Consider the following 21,900-nt stretch of genomic DNA (forward strand, 5'->3'; position numbering starts at 1 on the left):
ATGTCACTCCCCAAAAAAACCTTTGATTTCATTGCAGGCTCTCAAAGCAAGAAAGGAGAAACTGAGTTGCCCCGTCTGGCAGGATCCCTGCCTGAAATGCTTGGACAATACTTGTGCTGAGGCTCAAATCTGCCTCATGGCTGAATGACAGGCCACAAGTGAGCTGAATGAAACCAAGGAAACAGGCCGACCTGCAGTGGCCCCTTCAGCCAAGCCCATCTCACTGAAGACAATGAATAGGGAAGGCTTCCGTAGCAACCCTAAATTCACCAACTTGGCACAGTATTTTTACTACCTAGTCACAGTATTTTCATCACAAGTCACGCAGTTCGCACAATACCTTAATAAAGGCACTGGGGGACAGGGGCGAGCTGGCTGCTACCAGCACCTCCATTTTAGAGCTTCTTACCTTGGTGAACCTTGAGATTAGAAATAACCACAGTGACATTAAAGGCCTGAGCTGAAGGGTATCATAAATATGGGTGAGTGCACGGGGGAAGGAAGCATGTCCCCTTCAGCCTTCTGTCTTTTCACTGAAATATATATATATATAAAATATAAAATAATTTTAATGGTAAACTTATGAACACTAGAAACAATTCTGAGTACAGCTAAGGCAAAAGAAAAAAAAAACACTCTCTAGTTCGCTATCTGGAAAAAACCCACTGTTAGCATTTTGGGTTACAAGCTTCCTGCTTTCTTCCCTCAGCCTGTATGTATTTACTGCCAGGGTTTTCCAGAAGGAGGAGGACTGCTTGTTTCAAAGACACCCCTGGAGTAAGACTGGGCAAGACAGCCTCCCTGAAGCTGATCACCACACAGACAATTTCCCGTTCTCACTCAGGAAGGTCTACTCCTGTACTGCCTGGTACACTGACCACCAGCCATATGGGGCTACCGGACACCTGAAATATGGTCATGTGAACTGAGGTATGTTGTAACTGGGGATATACTCTGGATTTCAAAGATGTATAAAAAATATAAAATCTGTCATAATTTGGTTTTTTGATTTTATGTTGAAATTATAGTATTTGGGGTAAACTGGGTTAAAATGAAATGAATGCCATTTGTTTGCCTTTTTCAATGTGGCTACTAGGAAGAGTTAAATTCCATCCGTAGCATACACTGTGTTTCTGCTGGACAGGCCAGTCTGCGCCTTTCCAGCCCTGGAGACCCCAAGGCACTCCCTGCTGACAGCCCCCATCCCTGCAAGGGCTTCACAGTGACCAGGGGCTGAGGCCTCTCCAGAAAGCTCTCCTTGAGGACCATCCTTGTAGGCTCCTAAGGCCCCTACTGCCCTGCTGAGATGAAGGGGACACCAAGGTAATGCAACTGCACTTCACTGTGAAATGTCATTTCCTGCACAGCCATCACCCCAGCAGTCTCAACAAATGTTCATTCCCTCCTGTAGGTCTAGACGCCCTGTCTATAAACCATTTCTGAGAGTGTTCTGTGACAGTGTCATTCTAATACACTTTTAACAAAATGTTATAATGTAATTATATTGTTTTATTTATATTAATGAATTAAGTAATAAAAACTTGTAACAAGTTTTGGATTTGAAACAATTCAAAGCTATGTACAGCAAAACTTAGAAGCTGTCAAGACCTTCTCCAACCTCATACACACACTATCTTTTACAAAATTTTAACAGAGCCATGACTTCACACTTTTTCATTAAGTCTTTTAGGTAAGAATGGTGCTGTCTCTATGCTTCCCAAATAAGGGAAGTATAACTGAAAGAAAAAAGGACTTGGAATTAGGAACCAGAACTCTGGACCTCTATGGGGTCACATTTATTTCCAGGTTTCAAGATCCTCTCACTACACCAGCGGCCCAAGGCCCACACTGACGAGGGGCCCACACCTGGGAGACGGGCACACTGCGTGTTGGCGAATCCCCCACGTCTCTTCCAAATACTTGGAAGACTAGAAATAATCCTTGGTATTGTAAAACCTTAAGGCACCAAAATAAATTTGTCAAAGACTCAACATCTAATCTGTTAAACCACAGACTTCACAAAAATTGTGAGGCAGTGAAACCTAGTGTGATCATGATCAGCTCACTGAGGGCCTGCTCTTGTAGCTAATTTTGCCCACCTTGGTGAGTCTGAAATACTAGGAATAGGACAGGGAGGCCTGAGGAAGACATGAAGCAGCAGGAGAGCAAAGAGGAAGGGCCAGTGTCCCCAGGCTCTAGAGTAACCCAGGCTCCTGTCTGGCAGGGACCAGACAGGCCTGGGCTCAGGGGGAAGCCTCTTTGGAGTGAGGTGGCCATGGGTATGTTCCTATGGTCTGAACCAGAAGCCTCCGAGTTGTAGACTTGTTTTAGGAGAGCAGGACAAGAAATTTTTATGTGCTATCTCCTGACCTTTGTGCTGATAGCTAACTCAATTAAAAATAGATAAAGATAACCACTGTGAGGCTGAATAAACATATCTATGGGTCAGGTCCAGCCTTTAGGTTACCTCTGCCCTTGGGTACAGACATCATGGTCAGAACAAGGCCCCTGGTGGCCTGGGCTCGAATTCCAGCTCAGCTCTTTCCTGCAAGCTCATCCTGGACAAGTGGCTTCACTTCTCTTTGCCTGTTTCCTCATATGTGAAATGGGGGTAGTTAATTGTTCCTCTCTCACAGCCTCACTGCAACATGCTTGAACAATGCTTAGCACAGGATAAAGTACTATAGAATCCACCCACAGGGCCACCTTCAAGCCCCAATCACAGGAGAATCCCAAACCCTGACCCTTCCCCAGACAGTGCACCTAGGCAGAAGCTCAGGGTGGCTGAAGCAATTCTGCCTTTTCTCCTACCAACAGAATAGAAGTTATACAAAGGTGGCATCCAGGGGCCAGCCCTCAGTGGACAGAACACAACAGGCTGGCTCCTGCTTTGCACCACTGTGCTCACTCGGGAGGTTAAAGGAGCAGAACATATATGTAGATGAGGAGCCCTCTGCCTCCCTGGGCTCTCAGCCAAGAAGCACGCAGAACTCAGATAATGTGCATAACACTTCAAATCCCAAAACTATGTTCCCTTTCACAACCACACTGGGAGTCTTAATCACCTAAACTTAAACTTGTCTTACAAAAAAAAAAAAGGCACTCAGGTATCTTTATCACAGTCAAGTGGGGTCCTTTGGGGAGAATTTTCTCTCTGCCTGCATCATTACCAGGATCCCCAGTGGCCAGGTTCCAGCCACAGGAGATCCATGGGGTTCCACAGCTCAGCACTGTTTCAGCATTACCCCCACCCCCCGCCCCCAGGTTCCAGTTCCTGAACACTGCCGGCACTGTTCATGCCCAGCTTAGTCAACCAACAGGGAGGACATCGGTACTGCTCTGCTCCAGAAGTGCCTCTGGAGCTTGAGACAGCTGGTGATCAATGGGAAGAAATTATTGCCACAGCCCTGTAATGGGCTCCAGCTCAACTCCAGCTGTTGTTTCATGTGACTGGCAGTTGTTCCTAAGGCAGGCAGGTCCAGGTGGTCTCCACACACATAGTATGGACCTACTATGTACCTGGCAGTCTACAAAAGGCCAGGCCTGGAAATGTAAGTTAGGGGTGAAGTGCCAGGTAACCCAGGCAGAGGTGATGGAGGAAATGGAGGAGGCAAACACACAGCAGAGCCACACAGAGGGAACCTAGGGACTGTGTGCATCACTGCAGAAGCAACTATGGCAGCAGCACCAGAATAACATTTAAACAAGGGATACTTAAGCAAAATACTACTGGATAAGGAAAAGGCGAGGGCTGGGGCTTCAGCAAAGGGAGTAGCACAGGACAGGCACTGAGGCTTGTAAGGGGCCTTGCTAGGCAGAGTGCGGGAAGTGAGGCCAGACTACATCCAAGCCTTCACAGGCCCCAGTAGTCTGGGTTTTATTCCACAGGCAAGGAGCAAAGCCCAGAAGTGAGCACCGTTTGCATTTTGGGAAAACTATTCCAGCACAACTACGGAAACGAGGTTGGCGACAGGCAGATCAGAGAAGAGCCCAGGGCCATGGACCAGGCCTGAGAGTGAGACAGAGGACCAAGTACCAACCACCAACTCAGAGACTCTGACAACAGGACCTGCCACAGGGCTGTTGTCTTGGGAGTTGGGGGAGAACACCAATGGCAAAGAACTCATTTTGTCACAGAATGTCTGGACCAGTCTGAAGGCCTCAGACGCACAGACACAGGCAGAATGGCTGCTGCCTCTGGACCACGCACAGGGCAACCCCAACAGTGTAGGTCAAGGAGCCTTGTATGGCCCCCCAACAGAAAGTCAGACACCAATCTCAGGGTGCTTTCCAGGCTGACATCCCCAGTGACTTGAGCCAAACACCAGTCGAAGACCTCAGGGCCTCAAGAAGGGCTCCCCTGCTCCTTCTTTGAAGCCTAGGACCACGAGAACAATTGTATCTTTAGAGGTGGAAGACAGGCCCCAACTCCTACAGACCCCAAGTTCAGAGAGTGTCTCCCCGAACCACAGAAGCAGGTACAACCATCTCTAGAAAAGCAAAATTTGGGCCAGCACCACCACTGGCCTCCCCACTAACTACATGTCCACTGACTGGGTCTTCTTGGACTTGTGCGAAAGCAACACTAATGAGGCCCTTGATGAAAGCTCTTTCAAATGCATCAATGGCAGTGGCTGCAGTCCCCGCCATCCTCACCCGTCCTCCATAGTGGAGGCAGGCTCTCCAAGCCCAGCTCAGCCTCGGAGCCCAGCACTGTGCAGGGGCTGGTCTGCCCTCATGACTGGGTGCACTCAGCCCCTGACTGCCACAGACACTAACATCTAGCATTTTAATTGCACTGGAATGAAGTATAAATAATGTCAAGAGCAATACTATATGGGGCCTTTGAATCAGGCCTTTTCATTTGGTTGGAGAAAAAAGTAATCTGTTAACTGAGAAATTGTGCTCTTAATCATGTCTAATGGAATTTTTAAAAATTCTATAAATTGCATGACTTATTTTTCTCATTACACTACACTTTTGTTTTTTCTCTAAATTAAAAAAAAACAAAACCCCACAATTTATATCTGAAACATGAACACCACCTATAGCGTCTCTAAGACATGGCAGCACCACACTGTTACTTGGCCTGCATCTCCAGGAGATGCTTTTGTTCTTTTTAAAAAGAAGAAAAGAGCTAGATTTGAAAAACTTAGGAGAAAGTGAATAAAGGCTCAAAAGCCCTGCAGAGATTTCTTCGGAGCTTCAGGACCTGAAAAACTTGGTTAAGTTCAAAAGAAAGAGTATCACACTTACTGTCAACACACAGCTGCTGGCTCTGGCCCTCAAGGGGGTGCTACAGACAGAGGCTCAGGCTCCAGCTCTGGTCCTTGCCCTGCCATTTGCTGGCCCCCTGATTTCTGGACTTTGCTTTCTGCTTTTGTGAAACAGGTAAAAATGTCAATGCACCTTTCAGAATGTTAGAGAAATAAATTCATGGAGAAGAGCTTCATAAACCATGTACTCGAACATCTGGTTGAGAACAATAGTATCACATTCCCAGTGGTGACACAGCACCAGGCCACAGACACAGCAAGACCACAGCACAAAGGACAGCATGGGGGGAGGGGAGGTAGAACAGGAGGAAGGAAGAGGTGGCATTTTTATCAAGTTACATGGTTTTTAAATGAGGTCACTGCTAAACTACAAACACCTTGAGTAAAGTTTTCCTGGTAAGTCTGAAAAATCTTTCTCCATCTCCCTTGACCTCTAGTAACCCTGCCCCATTGATTAGGTTATACAATATGATCCTATTTGCATTTCCACCTGCTGTGGCAGAGGTAGAAGCAGCCTGTTGAAGCCTCCTTGCACAACATGGAGTATCCAGGCCCCTGGGGCACTGTCAGCTTTGCAAATGCAGGGCCCAACTTAAAATTTCCTTCTTAGCTCAGTTTGTGACCATCTAATAGGTGACCAGGACAGGGATAAGCCTGAGAAGAATTGGCCAATTTCTTTCTTCCAAGTGGCCCCTGCAAAGAGCAAGGATTTCTTTCCATTGCTCAGAGGATGCTCAGGGGGCTTCTGATCAGGGCTGGATTGCCTCACAGCACCTGGAAGGACAGGAGTTCTGTTTGGTACAATGAGGGCCTATTTATATGACTCAGACAAATAACGGAGTTTTTGTTTCAGAACATGTTACAGGAAACTGGGAAATGCAGAAGGGTAAAAAAATGATATTAATATGTATCCATACTTCTGTCCCCCAAAGATGGCCTCTTTCTCCCATATGGGTGTGTGTCTGTCAATGTGGTCACTGTGGGGCTGTAGAAGCTGTGTCTCCTGGGGAGTGGTTGGGTTCCCCTAGGCCCTGTCACAGTGGCCTTTTAGTCCCAGATAAACAGCCCATGTCTGCAGATGGAGAGGGTATCAGGCATAAAGCCAGGCCACCCTCCAACAAAGGAGGCTCATGCCCAGGAAACCCACCTGGCTTCCACCTTCCTCAGCTGCTACACCACACAAACCAAGCTCCAATGTTCTACAGCCCATTTAAATATGGAGTTTCCAGAACAAGCATCCTGTACTTCCCAAGGCTAAGTCTTTGGTATGTATAGCCAGGCCCAGACCTACTCTGTGCTAATCTGGACTTACTTTCAGGTCCTGAAACAGACAGCTCTCCTCAAAGTGTAAGGCTAACAGACCCTTTAGCACAGGCTAGGCGCAGGGAGGCAGGCCAGCATAATAATGCAGGCAAAGACTACGTCTGAGGACAAAAATAGAATTTAAAAAAAAGCCACCACCACTTCCATACACTTCCTGTGAAAGAAACACAACTTTCCTAATAAGCACCATGTGCTGAGGTAACTATCAGAGAATGAACCAGAAGAGGCCTGCACGGCACTGCAAATGCTCAGAACCTTTAGTTCTGGAAAATTTCCACTTCTCTATGGTTCTATAAATTCCCTCTTCTCTAAACCCTGAGACAAGAATCTGTGCCTTGTTTCATAAGCAAGTATATTTCCTTGTTCCACACATGGGTTTATGATGCCCCCCTGAAACTATCCCCATTTCCACGGTACCACGTGAGCAGTCCACTCAAACAGAAGGTACTGGAAACACTCACGTGGGCCTCTTGCACTCTGTAACAAAGGTGAATTGTGAAATGGGTTTGAAGAGTGATGTGCTGTCTTCTTAAGTTAAAAATGTACCTGCCTTTTGACTTCGCAATTGTGGGAGCGACTTCTTCTCGAGTCCTGCCGAGTGCCATGGACATGAGTGAATAATGACCGAGACATACTGTGATCTGTTTGGGGATGGAGGAGTGGGCTGTGGCTAGTATCTCAGGGGAAAAGGCCAGCAGCAGCCAGTTTCTCCGAGCAGAAAAAGGCCCCAAGCCCCCTGCTCCATAGCCTTTTATTGGGTTGTAATACACAGGAATACAGGGCGGCAAGGATCAAATAGTAGATAACATTTCAAAGAAATCTGAAGGCTTAGTCTGAGTCAGTGTCTGTCAGGAAGAGAGTTGCAGAAACTTTGGGAGACATACTCATTTCCTCTCGGACCCTTAATATGAATGAAAGCACTCTTAGCAGAGCAGATTTCACAGGTTTATCAGCAAGTCTTTGTGATGCCAGATTTTTCCCCAGGACACGTTCTAGCAAGGCAGGGAGCTGCACCTCTCCCCAACAGGTATTCAGGCTTAAGGGGATTAGAGCCAGGAAGTGCTTCTCCCAGAGAACATGGGGACTCGGGCTATGTCAAAGCTGGGGGGCGGGGCAAGAGTCTATTGCTCTCTGTTGCAGCCCCAGTCCTTCCATGAAGGCCTCCCAAATGATCGAGTCTGGCTTAGGTTGCCTCCCGCTGTGAGGCGTCTTACCCGTCATTGACTTACGCACAAGCTTTGGGTGCAGGGGGAGGAAACTGAGGCAGTGTTTGCTACCAGAGACAAGCTTTGTCTCCTGCGGCTGGCATTCCAAAGGTCGTCCCTCACCCTTAGCCACAAGGGATCGAGATACAATTCCTAAAACCAGGCAGAGCAGTCTACAACAAGGAATCACATGTCCAAGAGTTTACTTTCTAGAGATACTTACATGACAACATACACATCATTGCAGCATTTTAGCAAAAAAACCCTGCACACTACTTCATGTCACTTAAATAATGACACATTCATACAATGGAAAGTGGCAGCCCTGTAGAGATGTTACCAGTACACTTATATGTAATGAAAGCCAGTTCCAAAGCTGTGTGTGCTGCAGGCCCCATCTGTGCATTTGATGTGATAAGTGAAGTATTCCCTGGGCTCCCCCAAGGAACTGAGTGGTGAATGGGATGGAGCAGAAAGAAAGGCTTTCAATGTTCACCTTCCATGATTCTATATTTCTTAAATTTTGTTTTCTGGAAGCACATATTATACAATAACTAATTTTAAAAAGTAAGGATTAGGAAGGCAAGTGAGCTACGCTCTGTCTGGTGTAGCTCAGTGGATTGAGCACAGGCCTGTGAACCAAAAGGCTGCCAGTTCAATACCTGGTCAGGGCATATACCTGGGTCGCAAGCCAGGTCCCCGGTTGGGGGTGTGCAAAAGGCAACCAACTGATGTTTCCCTTGCACATTGATGTTTTTCCCCCTCTTTCTCTCTTCCCCTTTAATAAGAAATGAAAGAAAGAAAAGAAAAGAAAAGAAAAGAAAAGAAAAGAAAAGAAAGAGAGAGAGAGAGAGAGAGAGAGAGAGGGAGGGAGGGAGGGAGGGAGGGAGGGAAGGAGGGAAAGGGAGGGAGGGAGGGAAAGGAAGGAAGGAAGGAAGGAAGGAAGGAAGGAAGGAAGGAAGGAAGGAAGGAAGGAAGGAAGGAAGGGAAAAATGAAAATACTTCCCCATGTTTTCAGACTCTCAGACACCCTAAAGAATAAAGAAATTCACCTTTCAGGTGTCGTATCAGCCATACGTATTACCCCTTGTGGCTGTTTTCATTTTGGTCCTTTCTGACTATCCCACATGGTGGTTTCTGTGGCTAAGAGCTCCGTATTGCACTCTTGCAGTGACAGCCTCCCAACGCCTGGACTGATCAATACTAATTTTGGCTGTCTTTCATATTGTCTAGGGTCTGATTTCTTTTTCAATTACAGTGGTACCTTGGTACTCATTGTTAATTCATTCCAGAACTCATGACAAGTGCCAAAACCATTGAGTACCAAATGATGAAGCATTTCCTCTTACAGGACAGCATCTTGACTTCATAAAAGTCCTTGCCAGTGCAACAAGTCCCAAGCAAGCATCGAGTGTTGAAACATTTTTTTCTCATCAAAAATAAGATAGGTATGGAATTTGATGAGTTCTGAAGCCAACGAGTACCAAGGTAGGACTGTATATCTAGTTCATCCAAGCCTTACATTTTTAGAGGGTTGTAAGCAGACTTCCAAATTTTGAACATACTGCCCAAGATCATTGCCTCAACATTTCTACTCCCTTCTCAAATGAGGCTCCCTTCCCTCACTGTAGTTCCTAGGGATGATGCTGTCTACTGCAGAACCATTCTATTCCCACACCTGGCTGGCCCTGGGCCAGAACCCTACTTGTACTTACAACAGTTTGGAAATACAGAGTACATTCACACATCACACAAAACTTGCCTTCCAACAGTCACTTAAAACTTAGACATCCAATATTCTTATCTATTCTTCCCTCCAGATGGGACTTTTAGAGTAGTTTTGTCAAGAGGGAAAAATTCCATTGAAATTTTGGCTAGAAGAATAATAAACCACTAAGTGAACTTTGGAATAACTACATTTCATCTGTAATATTTAATTGTTATTCTCCTGGACCATGGTGCTTCTTTCCTCTTCAAATTTTATCTTATACCATGTCAGTTGAACTACTATGTAGTTTCACACAGGCATAAAGGTCCTCCTATTACCGTGGACAGTTATAGTTGGAGTGCTGGGGAGTCTCCCCAATTGGCCAAGATGCTAGCAGGGGGAAGTTCTTACAATGAGAGGGCCAAAAGCTTGAAATATGAATAGACAGGGCCTGACCATGCCAAAGCTAGAAAGATGAATAGATAGGGCCCCAGACATGCCAAGAGCTAAAAAGATAATTGGATAGGAAAAAAGCCCTCCCCTCCCTATCCCTGTAAGAACCTCCAGCTTGAACAAGAAGATTGAGATGGTCTTTGAGATGGAAGTCCACCACTCTCCCAGGCTGCGCAACCCCTGAATACAACCTCTCTTCTTTTGCACCAGCACCTACCTCATGAGTTTGGCTTTGTTGACAGGCAGCGAAACCTCTGTTTTGTTCAGGTAGTTTTTGGTGACTCTGGTGGGACAATGTGGACCTTGGTGAGTCCCAGAGGGCATAGGCTCCCTCTAGGAGAGCAGGACTGTGGGGATTTCCCAGAAGCTCCTGACAGCTTTTCTTGGAGAATATCTCTGCACTCCTATTCAGGACCTCAGCGACCTGAAATGCTTGGCTGATGAAAGGAAACAAGTCTGGGAAGCAGATGGACTCTGGGACTGTTAAGTCAAGCCAGAGAGCAAACCAGGGGGATCCTCTATCCCTACCCCTTGGGCTTTGTGCCACTAGAACTTCATACCACTTGGGTCCAGTTAGGACCATTTGTGGTACCATTTGGCAGGATATCCCCTGCCACTTGGGCTTTGTGGCATTTGGGTCCAGTTAGAGCCATTTTTGGTATTGGTTGGCAGTCGAAAAGACTCTAAGACTTGCTTGTGAGCACCAGTTTGGAATAATGAAATTATAAGATTCAAGTTTTGTTTATATGGTCCCACTTTGAGGTCTTGTTATGATTATGGTTTTGGGTTTGTATTTTTGTGTCATCAGGGGTTGTTCTGTTTTCACTTCTGTAGGAAGTCCACTGGGTCACATTTTAGCTGAGTGGTCCATGTACAGCTGTGATCCAATGACTAAGAAGAAATTGGTTTTCTATTGTAACACTGCTTGGCTTATGTATACTTTAAACTGTCAGGGGAAATGGCCCCTAAATAGTTTCGTAAATTATTTTCCCTGTAGTTCGGGCATTTTATTATGTCCGGGCATTTCTGTCTTTACACAATAAGGATTCAGCAAAGAAAGGGAACAACCTAAGGATACAGAGAAGGGAATTGGCTTTAAAATCCCTCTCTGATAGTAAGACACAAAGAAAAGGAAAATGAAAAAGTGAATCTCTTTAATGCCCTGAACCCAGGGGACATAGGATTAGCAGAGGAAGATTTCCCCCGCCCCCCACCCCTGCTGCTGGATACCCCTGAAATAGGCCCCAAAGGGGTGACAGCTCCACCCTTTTGTGATAAAGGAATGGTCTCCCCCTGAAAGACCCAGCAGGGCATCCAACAGGGATGCCAGGGAGCATCCTTATCTGGAGCAGGACAATTTCCTTTGAGGCAATCTCTATAGGCTGAATAACCAGGAAGACCAGCTCGCTGGTTACTATTGGGCCCATACTCCATTTTCCACTTCAAATTTACTGAATTGGAAGAATTCCAACCCTTCATGTAAGAATAATCCTCAGAAAATGGCAGCTCTTATTACCTCTATTTTTGCCACTCATTATCCTAACTGGGCAGACGTACAGGCTCTCCTTAAAGGAGGCTAAAAGGTGGGTAAAAAGTGGCTCACCATAAATAAGGCTAATGAAGAGGCTCAAGAGAACCCCAAAGGAACCCCCAACCCAGCCAGGGTGATCCCCTTGAAAGAGCCCAACAGGAACCTGAATAGCAAGAACCTAGCCTCCCTAGAACATTATAAAAGGTGCTTATCAGAAGGGCTTAAGAAAGGTGTATCTAAACACAAGAGCCTAAATATAAAATGTGCTACTCACCACACACCAAAGACCCTTCTGAATTTTTAAAAAGTATTTATTAGGCCTACTGAAAGCACACTGATGCTGGTAAACAGGCAGCAAAAAATGTCTGTATGGTAAACATGACTTCTATTGTGTAAAGTACCCTGGATGTCAGAAGGAAGTTCCGACATTTAGATGGGGCATTGAGAATAAATCCTTACCAGGCTGGTAGACATAGCCTTTACCATGCCTGGAAGAAAAGGGGAATTAAAACAGGCCATTTTCTTAGAAACACTATGTGGAACCCAGGAGAGGCAGGACCCAAAAGGAAAAGGGTCCCACTAAGCAACAATCAATGTGCCTACTGCAAGAAGGAGGGCCACTGGAGAAAGAACTACCTGGAAATCAAAAGGAAAAACAGAAAGGAGAAACCCTTCTAACATCATGAAATGTTAGAAGGGAGAGTACCAGCTGAAACACCGTGTTTGGAAAATATCAAGCCATTTTATTAGACAACCCAAATGTGGCCTTGCAAACCACTACCACCTTAAACCTCGTCACCCTACTCCTGGACTTTAAGGGAGTCTCAGACCTGCAGCAGGATTGCTTAAAAATCATTGGCAAAGTTTATTCCAGCAGACCAAATCTATGGGACCAGCTGCTGACAGAACCTAACTGGGAATTATATACAGATGGGAAAAGCTTCATGGGGAGAATGGTCAACAAGGAGCTGGGTACACGGCAGTCATCACAGAGAAGGTAAGAGAAGCTCCATCACTTGCTGTAGGAACCTCAGCACAAAAGGCTGAACTGACAGCCCTCACCAGAGCTTTAGAATTTTCCTGGGGAAAAAAGGATAACGTCTACACTGACCCTGAATATGTCTTCATGGTAGTCCAATGCCCATAGGGCAATATGTAAAGAAATTAGGCTCTTGGGACTTCCGGCCAAGATAGAGGCATAGACAGACACAATGTGTCTCCTCACACAACAAAAAAAAAGGACAACAAATTTAAAAACAAAAAACCAACCAGAACTGACAGAAAATCTAACTGAATGGAAGTCCAACAACCAAGGAGTTAAAGAAGAAACATTCATCCAGACCAGCAGGAGGGGCAGAGACAGAAAGGCAGCCAGGTGGACAGGACAGGTGGCAAGGTGGCAGACCTACATCCAAGATTACTCTATCTAGCAAAGCTTTCATTTAGAATGGAAGGGCAGATAAAGTGCTTCTCAGATAAGGTCAAGTTAAAGAAGTTCATCATCACCCAACCCTATTAGAAGAAATGTTAAAGGGACTTACCTAAGAAAAAGAAGATAAAAAATATGAACAGTAAAATGATGACAAACTCACAGTTATTAACAACCACACCTAAAACAAAAACAAAAGCAAACAACTAGAACAGGAACAGAATCACAGAAAAGGAGATTCACATGGAGGGTTATCCACAAGGGAATGGGAGGGGGAGAGAGGGGGGAAAAGGTACAGAGAATAAGTAGCATAGATGGTAGGGAGAAAATAGACAGGGGAGGTTAAGAATAGTATAGGAAATGCAGAAGCCAAAGAACTTATATGTATGACCCATGGACATGAACTAAAGGGAGGGAATGTGGGTGGGAGGGAGTGAGTGTGCGGGGAGGAGGGGAATAAAGGGGGGGAAATGGGACAACTGTAATAGCATAATCAATAAAATATATTTAAAAAGTAGGCTCTTAATCTCAGGGAATATGGATGTCAAACATGCAAAAGAGATTTTACAAGTACTAGAGGCAGTGAAATCTACCAAATCAGATTGCCAAAATGCACTGCCCAGGACACCAGAAGAATGGTTACTAAACAACCAGGAAACCAAACTGCTGATAAAGCAGCAAGACAAGCCGCGCAAAGCCACAGTTACTTGGGGCTTTAATGCTCCACCTGGACTTGTCAGAATTTAAACCGAGTTACATGGAACAAGATGAGGAATGGGCCCATGAATGGGGATTTTCTAACACAGACCCTAATTCTATATGGAAGATCAACCTTACGAATCTTATTTCCTGAGGCTCTAGTATATCTCATCCTCAAACACATACATGAATAGACCCTTTGTGGAAGGAATGCTTTAATGGACCTCATTAGACCACATTTGAAGGGCCCTTATTTACAAAGGATCTTTCAAGAGATTGTCGGAGCCTGTCAGATATGCGCCCAAAACAATCCTAAAACAGAATGTGCCCCAACAGTAAAGGAAGTACAATATAAAGGGAAATGTCCATTTGAGGACTGGCAAGTTGGCTTTACACAGATGCCTAAAACTATGAGAAACTTTAAATCTTTACAATTATTGTAGACACTTTTTCTGGATGAGTCAAAGCATCCTCCACTAGAACTGAGAAGACAACTGAGACTGCAAAACTTCTAATCAAAGAAATAATCCCTAGGTTTGGACTTCCTCACAGCATTCAAAACAACGATGGATCAGCATGCACTTCAGAAACCTCCCAGAAGATAGGGGACAGGCACTACAGATTCAATGGAAACTTCATGCATTTTGGAGACTCCAATCTATGGGGAAGATGGAGAAAATGAACTACACAAGAAAGAAGACCCTGGCAAAAATATGTCAGGGAACATATCTGAAATGGGATAGGCACTACCTATTGCTTCACTCAGGATTAAAGCAGCATCCCAAAGTGGGCTCAGATTAATTAAATCCTTTGAAAGTTTATGGGAGATCCCCCCACGTTTCTGTTTTAGGAATACCCCTTTGGATTTAGAACATGAATCAAAAAGTAAACAATATGTACAACATCTAGAGCAAAAAACTACCAATTTTGCACAAGTTTGCTCGTTACACGTCCATCTACCCATTTGATGAGCCCTTATACCTGTTCCAACCGAGACACTCAGTCTTACTAATGACCCGGATGACTCAAGGTCCTGAATAGCAGTTAACTGAGCAATGGACCAGTCCCCATGATGTCCTGCTGACAATATACTCTTCCCTAAAGCTCATGGGAATCAAACCTTGGATCCCCTACACAAGGATAAAGTGGGTGCCGCATAAGGAGAACTTGGATCTTGCTGCTGCTGTTGATACCAAAATGGAAAACTAGACCTGTACTCCTGAAGGAGATTTAAAATTCCTCTTTCAAAGAGGGACAGCACCTCCCAAAGCTAAGTGACGATGTTACTCTTCATTTTATTCTCCATTTCCCAGAGAGTGGCTTCCTCAGCAAATTTATTCTGCTTTTGGGTGTGCCGCCCCATAGATGACTGCGATCCTTTTGTCCCTCCAGTTCCCCCTGAACTACTAGACATAGCCCTTATTAAACACTTGATTGACTGTCTGCACATTAGGTCTTACTTTGGAAGCCCAACTTCACCTCTTGAAATATGAAGCAGCCCACCAGCTCTGCTTGTTCAGAAGTGCCCAAGTGTAGACACTGTGTATGCTGCCCTCCCAAGACAGCAATCCTTCTCCCTCACATAAAGGCTTTTCTCCATTCCTGATCCCAACCCCCACCTTCCTTTAGCAGATAGTAAGAATCTCAGGACCCAGGGATAGGTAAGACTACATCCTTTGACAGCAGGAAGTAATTACAGAAGATACCTTCATCCTTCACTTTTTATTTTCGCCCTTGTAAGATTACAAAGGTCCAGTTTTTAGGGGGGGAGTGGTTGTTACCATAGACAAAGTGCTGGGAAGTCTCCCCCATTAGCCAAGATGGCAGCAGGGGGAGGTTCTTACATTGAGTGCACCAAAAGCTAGAAAAATGAATGGATACAGTCCAAGCACACCAATAGCTAGACAGATGAATAGACAGGTCCCCAGGCATGCCAATAGCTAAAAAGATAACTGGATAGGAAAAAAAGCTCTCCCCTTCCTATCCCTATAAGAACCTCAGGGTTGAGCAAGAAGACTGAGATGGTCTTTGAGATGGGAGTCCACCATTCTCTCAGGTCTCATGACACCTGAATAAAACCTCTTTCCTTTTGCACCAGCACCTGCCTTACAAGTTTAGTTTTTGTGGTGGTATACAGTCAAACCTCCATTTTGTTCAGTTACATTCCTCCTAACAAGGCTCTCTACTTCCTATTAATTAATACTATTTTGCCTTCCTTCCTATATTATCATCACTTTTCTGTTTCATGCCTTATCTCAGCTATCTAAAGCCATACATGGTAATAACGGCCACAGGACAGAGAAAGCTCTATTCTGAATACACCTGATGTTTGAGAGCCAGAAATCAGGCTGGTTCTCAATCCCATCCCTGTCTTCACAAATAAAATGCCCTTGTCCCTAGGTCAAGTGGAACATCACCTTAAACAAGGGCAGTGTGCCCTCCCTCCAGCCTTTGGAGGCAGGGCTGAGGCTGAGTTATTGGGCTTTCAATAGGCTATAAGGTTGACCTGAACTATGGGTGCAGGTGGCTGATCCCTGATCCTCAGCAGGAGCCAAAAGCCACTCATAGAGTGTAGGTCCCCTCACATGGAGCAGGGTGCTGCCTAAGCAAATGCTCCCCTTAATCTTGGGAGAATGACTGAGAAAGGTAATATAGCTTCACGAAGAAGCAAGAAAGGAAAATCCAGCCAAAGAGATAGGATCCTGTGTCCCCAGCATAAGTCCAAACATTTCAAAACCCCTAAGGTGCCTCATCAAGACAAATGTAATTCATTTTCTAAATCAACTAGTCAAAGACTTGAAAGAAAACTAAGACTATTCTATCAAATGAGTGATGAACATGTGAAAATGAAATATGAACCAACTGGCCAAATTCCTATAGTAATATAAACTAAAAAGATAACAGGACACTAATGTTCTATAGTATATATCATATTAAAATAACAGATAGGTGTTAAGGAAGACAGGACACTGGGGGGTTGGGGGGTGAATACCATTGCTCCTTGAAAACATCCTATCATTATTGACTCAATAAACACATAGCAATGAATAAAGCTATGCTGCTAAAATACCAGGTGAGGTACACAACAGAACAGTCTAACAGAACACAAACATTTAAGAAAGATTTGCTGTCTACTCACTCAAGCTCTCTCACAAACTTGCTCTAGTCAAGAATTCTATTCGGAAATGTGCCCTTTTATAGCTCTGTCATCCATGAGAATGTCCTTTGCCCTGAGAGTCACTGAAGTCTCAGGCTGAGCCGCAGAATGAACATGTGTGGAAGAGAAACTACGCTCAACCTGCAGAAAGGAGCCAAACCCAGTTGCACTGTGGTGTGAACAGACTCACTCAGCTAAGACAACACACATCAGTCAACCTCTAATCAATTCAACAGGAGCAAGAATAAATGCTGGTGTAAGCCACTGAAATCTGAAATGTTTGTTATGCAACCTTGTGCCAATAACTGACACAGATGGCTTCCCCAGAGGGACTCCATAAGCCATTTAAAGGTTGCCTTTCTCTGCTAGGTCATAAAGAAATAAAAGCTACTTACCAGGTTCACCTTTCTTCTTCGAACCAGACTTCTTCTTTGCTGGAGCCTCTTGCTTTGGTGCCTCCTGGCTCTGAACCATATCTGCATTTTTGCTCTGGTTAGGAGTCGACTCTGACTTTTTACTCTGATTGGCAGATGCATCCACCTTTTTGCCCTGGTTGGGGGACCCTTCTGACTTTTTGCCCTGATTTGGAGTTCCCTCTGCCTTCTTGCCTTGATTAAGGGCTCCCTCTGCTTTTTTCCCCTGGTTTGCAATACCCTCTGCCTTTGTGCCCTGATTAGCAACTGAATCTGCCTTTTTGCCTTGATTCTGAGCCCCCTCAACTTTTTTGCCCTGATTCTGAGCCCCCTCCACCTTTTTGCCCTGGTTGGGAGTCCCCTCAGTCTTTTTGCCTTGGTTCTGGGTCCCCTCCATCTTTTTGCCCTGGTTCTGAGCCCCCTCCGCCTTTTTGCCCTGATTCTGACCCCCCTCCGCCTTTTTGCCCTGGTTCTGAGCCCCCTCTGCCTTTTTGCCCTGATTCTGACCCCCCTCCGCCTTTTTGCCCTGGTTCTGAGCCCCCTCTGCCTTTTTGCCCTGATTCTGACCCCCCTCTGCCTTTTTGCCCTGGTTCTGAGCCCCTTCCGCCTTTTTGCCCTGGTTCTGACCCCCCTCCGCCTTTTTGCCCTGGTTCTGAGCCCCCTCTGCCTTTTTGCCCTGGTTCTGAACCCCCTCTGCCTTTTTGCCCTGGTTCTGACCCCCCCTCCACCTTTTTGCCCTGATTCTGAGCCCCCCTCCGCCTTTTTGCCCTGGTTCTGAGCCCCCTCCGCCTTTTTGCCCTGGTTCTGAGCCCCCCTCCGCCTTTTTGCCCTGATTCTGAGCCCCCTCTGCCTTTTTGCCCTGGTTCTGAGCCCCCTCCGCCTTTTTGCCCTGATTCTGAGCCCCCTCCGCCTTTTTGCCCTGGTTCTGAGCCCCCTCCGCCTTTTTGCCCTGGTTCTGAGCCCCCTCCGCCTTTTTGCCCTGGTTCTGGGCCCCCTCTGCCTTTTTGCCCTGATTCTGGGCCCCCTCTGCCTTTTTGCCCTGGTTCTGGGCCCCCTCTGCCTTTTTGCCCTGGTTGGGAGCCCCCTCTGCCTTCTTGACCTGGTTGGGGGCCCCTTCTGCCTTTTTGCCCTGGTTCTGAGCCCCCTCTGCCTTTTTGCCCTGGTTCTGGGCCCCCTCTGCCTTTTTGCCCTGGTTCTGAGCCCCCTCTGCCTTTTTGCCCTGGTTCTGGGCTCCCTCTGCCTTTTTGCCCTGGTTGGAGCCCCCCTCTGCTTTTTTACCTTGATTCTGGATCCCATCCACTTTTTTGCCTTGATTCTGGGCCCCCTCTACCTTTTTGCCCTGGTTCTGGGTCCCCTCTGCCTTTTTGCCTGGATTGTGGGCCCCTTCTGCCTTCTTGCCCTGGTTGGGAGTTCCCTCCGCCTTTCTGCCCTGGCTGAAAGTTCCCTCTGCCTTTTTGCTCTGGTTTGGGGTCCCTTCTGCCTTTCTACCCTGGTTCGGGGTCCCTTCTGCCTTTTTGCCCTGTACAGTACTTGTGGCTGGGGTACTGAACTTGGCCCCCACTGGGGGCACAACCACCATAGGCACCTCCTTAGGAGCAGTTTCCAAGATGGCAGCCTTTGAGGCAAGAACCTGAATAGAATTCACTACAGAACTAACTGCTGGTTCCACCTTTGCTACTTTTTTCTCCTTCTTCTTTTTGTCCTTAGGGGAGGTGGCCAGCTTCTCTTGGGGCATGGCTGGTACCGTGGCTATAGGGGTCATGACAACAGGGGGATGGACTGGGGTTGGAGCCACAGCCATTGCAGGTGCCCTCACTGGGTCTTTGAGGAGGATGGTCATGTTGGGGGCTGGCTCATGGTCAGGTATCTTCCCATTGGGTTTCTCTTCCTTTTTCTTGGTTTTTCCTTTTTTCTCTACTGTTTTCTCCTTCTTTTTCTTCTCCACTTTCTGGTGATGAGTTTTTGCCATTTCCTTGCGCTGATTGGCCAGAGCTTCTTCATATGATGTCTCCTTCATGGAGAAGGTTGACACCAGGAAGATGCCAATGGCAGAAACAACCATGAATCCACCAAAGACTACAACCCCCAAGGTCTGAGTGTCGTAAATGTCCATTCTGGCTTGCCTTCCGTTACCTGCCAAACACATACACATAGATTACCTTTTGCAGAAACAAAGACATTTAGTTCCCATTCCCACCCCCACCATCAAACTTAAGGTTTCACTGATTCCTAAAACTGATAAAGTCAAAAGAAGAAACAAATCCAGGTAATCTCTGATGTCATACATTCTTACCTGCTCCTCCCTAGAACTGAGCAATTTTTAAGCGAGATATGAGCAGTCCTTTTCAGTGCCAGCAGACACAAAACACTAGAAAAATGTCAGAGTGCAGGTCTGTACTTACGCAATTCGATGCCCTGGAGACTCAGAAGCTTTGATCACAATTCAAATATTCCCCACAGCAGGAACTGAACATGCACATGCGCCCAAGTACAGGCCAGGTGCGAAAAATAGGGAGTGGTGAGGACTGTGGCAAAAATGCCCACTAAATTAGGAAGCTAGTGTCAACTGGCCATACCCAATTGGCCATAAACCTTTTTTACTCACTGTAAAATTGACAAAGTTTAAAAAATACCAGGTAAGCCTGATATAGTAGGCAGTTAAAGATAAGCAGAGTAGGAATGATAAGCCAGATATGAAAGGTCACCATGGCAGGAAAGCCCTAGGTGCCTAGTACCAGACTATTCTAAGGTAGAACCTTGCCCCCAGGATGACCTATTTCATATAGCTGGTCATGTGGTTCAGACCCTCCCCTGACCTTTCCTCCCCTAGCACGTCACTACTCAAGCAGTAGTCTCCCTTCAGAGAAGGAACCCTCCCTTCAGAGGGGACCAGAGAAAAGCCTCATACGACTCCCATACAGACCCTTGCATGACCACTCCCCTTAAGCATTAAGCCCCCAAGACAATGAGGTTCTGACCTACATCAAATAATCTTAGGAACAAGGCGGCCTAGGGTCTGTTGATCACAGAGACAGAGTTTCGGTCAAACTAGAGATGACATCTAGGCCTCAGTTGTGTTTCGGCTCCAGGCCCAGAAAAACAGCAAGGCCAGGCAGGGTGATGCCATGGTTGATATCGGACCAGCTGCCATGACTACTGTTCCTCGCCCAGGGGCCAACGGATCAGTACAGACCACGATCCTGAAAAGACACACCTGGAAAGCTTATGAATATTCTACTGAGGACATCCAGAGACCTTCCATAAAAGTCCTTAAAACTCAGCATGTGCTCTCTCTCTTTTCCCCACCCTCTTCTTTCCTCAGGCATACTCCTGGCCAGGCCTTTTCTTCCCCCTTTCCTCCCTGAAGGCATGTACCCTTGCTTTCTTTCTTCTAAGTTCCAAGGGCCTCTCTTTTGCTCTGGAATGTATTTCCTGAGTCCACACAACCTAGCTCACTCACTTCTTCCACACCTCCACTTCCTCTACCTCTGTGACTTTCTAAATAAACTTTGGCTTGTATGTGAGTCTTGGGTTCTGAATTTTTACTAGCCAAACTCATGGACAGAGGTCTAACACCTGGTGCCGTCTGCCATTAACAAGACAAACCAAACACTTCTGCAGGTTCTGAGCATCATTCTGGCCAGAAGGCCCCTGATGTGCTATCTCGACTCTGTCACCTCCTATTTCCCCCATGCTGGTAAATACAACTGCCCAAGGTCAGGAATGAAAAACTTTTCATTATTATTCTGAAAACCGAGCACAAATTTGGTGAGAAAAAAATGGTCTTTTGCCAGTGATAGCTGCTTAAGAGTTACAGAATCAAAATCCACACATTACGAAGCAGGAGGTATCAGTCTTGGGAGGCCCACAAAAGACTCCAGGTCTGGAATGTTTCATCTGGGGGCTGCAAAGAGGGAGGGAGGACAGTGTCATCAGGCCCAATCCTCACCCCAGAGAGAGGGCCCTTTGCCTGGTAACACATTCCCAACCAAAAGGAAAAACCATCCCTTGCCATGCACCAAAGTCCAAAGGGTCAGAGGCAGGCCGCTCCGCACTTTCCTGGCTGACAGGCCAGGCTAGATTTGACTTCAGTGAGGAACTCCAAAGTTTATTTATTTGGATACAATCAACTTATATCAACTAATTTTGATGTTATTATCACATTCCCAGCCCTGTGAACTGGAGTGAGAAATAGAGCCTAGCTCCCTACAGAGGCTCATCGGTGGAATTAGTGAACAGAATGCGAACGTACGACGGGTGGACAAGGGAAAGTGGAAAGGAGAAGAGGAGGAGCAGGGGAGGCGGATACCCCTCCCTAGCATAATACCCCAAATCTCTAGACACAGCATCCAGGTCAGGACCAGGCTTGTCAGTGGCTTAGAAGTTGAGAGTCCTCTTCCAGAGGGAGTGGGAGAGGGAAACAAGAACAGGAATTTCTAAACAATCTTGAAATCTGAATTTTGACCTTAGGCATTTTAAAGAAGGAACAGAGAACAGAGATTGTTTTAAATGTCTCAGCATTATGTTCTAGGAAAAATCACTGTCCTCTCAGAACAAGGACACTATTTCTTCTTTCTTTTTTTGTCCACACGCAAGGACGTTTTTTTCCTTACTTTTTAGAAAGAGGGAGAGAAACATGGGTGTGAGAGTGAAGCATCAACTGGCTGCCTCCCATATGCACCTGGACCTGGGATTGTATGTGCCTG

The 21,900-nt window shown here is 46.1% G+C and overlaps 1 protein-coding gene across 1 annotated transcript in view; it reads right to left on the reverse strand.

Moving 5' to 3' along the window:
• Nucleotides 1-21,900, reverse strand: part of RRBP1 (ribosome binding protein 1) — a 75,185-nt gene that overhangs the window by 32,671 nt on the left and 20,614 nt on the right. The window contains 3 exon segments of the mRNA XM_053670949.1: nt 17,177-17,918; nt 17,921-17,983; nt 18,015-19,327. Of these exon segments, the coding sequence (XP_053526924.1) occupies nt 17,177-17,918; nt 17,921-17,983; nt 18,015-19,307 (2,098 nt within the window). The 5' untranslated portion in view covers nt 19,308-19,327.

Source organism: Artibeus jamaicensis, unplaced genomic scaffold (genome assembly GCF_021234435.1).
Source record: "Artibeus jamaicensis isolate MK-2021 breed Jamaican fruit bat unplaced genomic scaffold, CSHL_Jam_final contig_65, whole genome shotgun sequence".
Classification (NCBI taxonomy): Eukaryota; Metazoa; Chordata; class Mammalia; order Chiroptera; family Phyllostomidae; genus Artibeus; species Artibeus jamaicensis.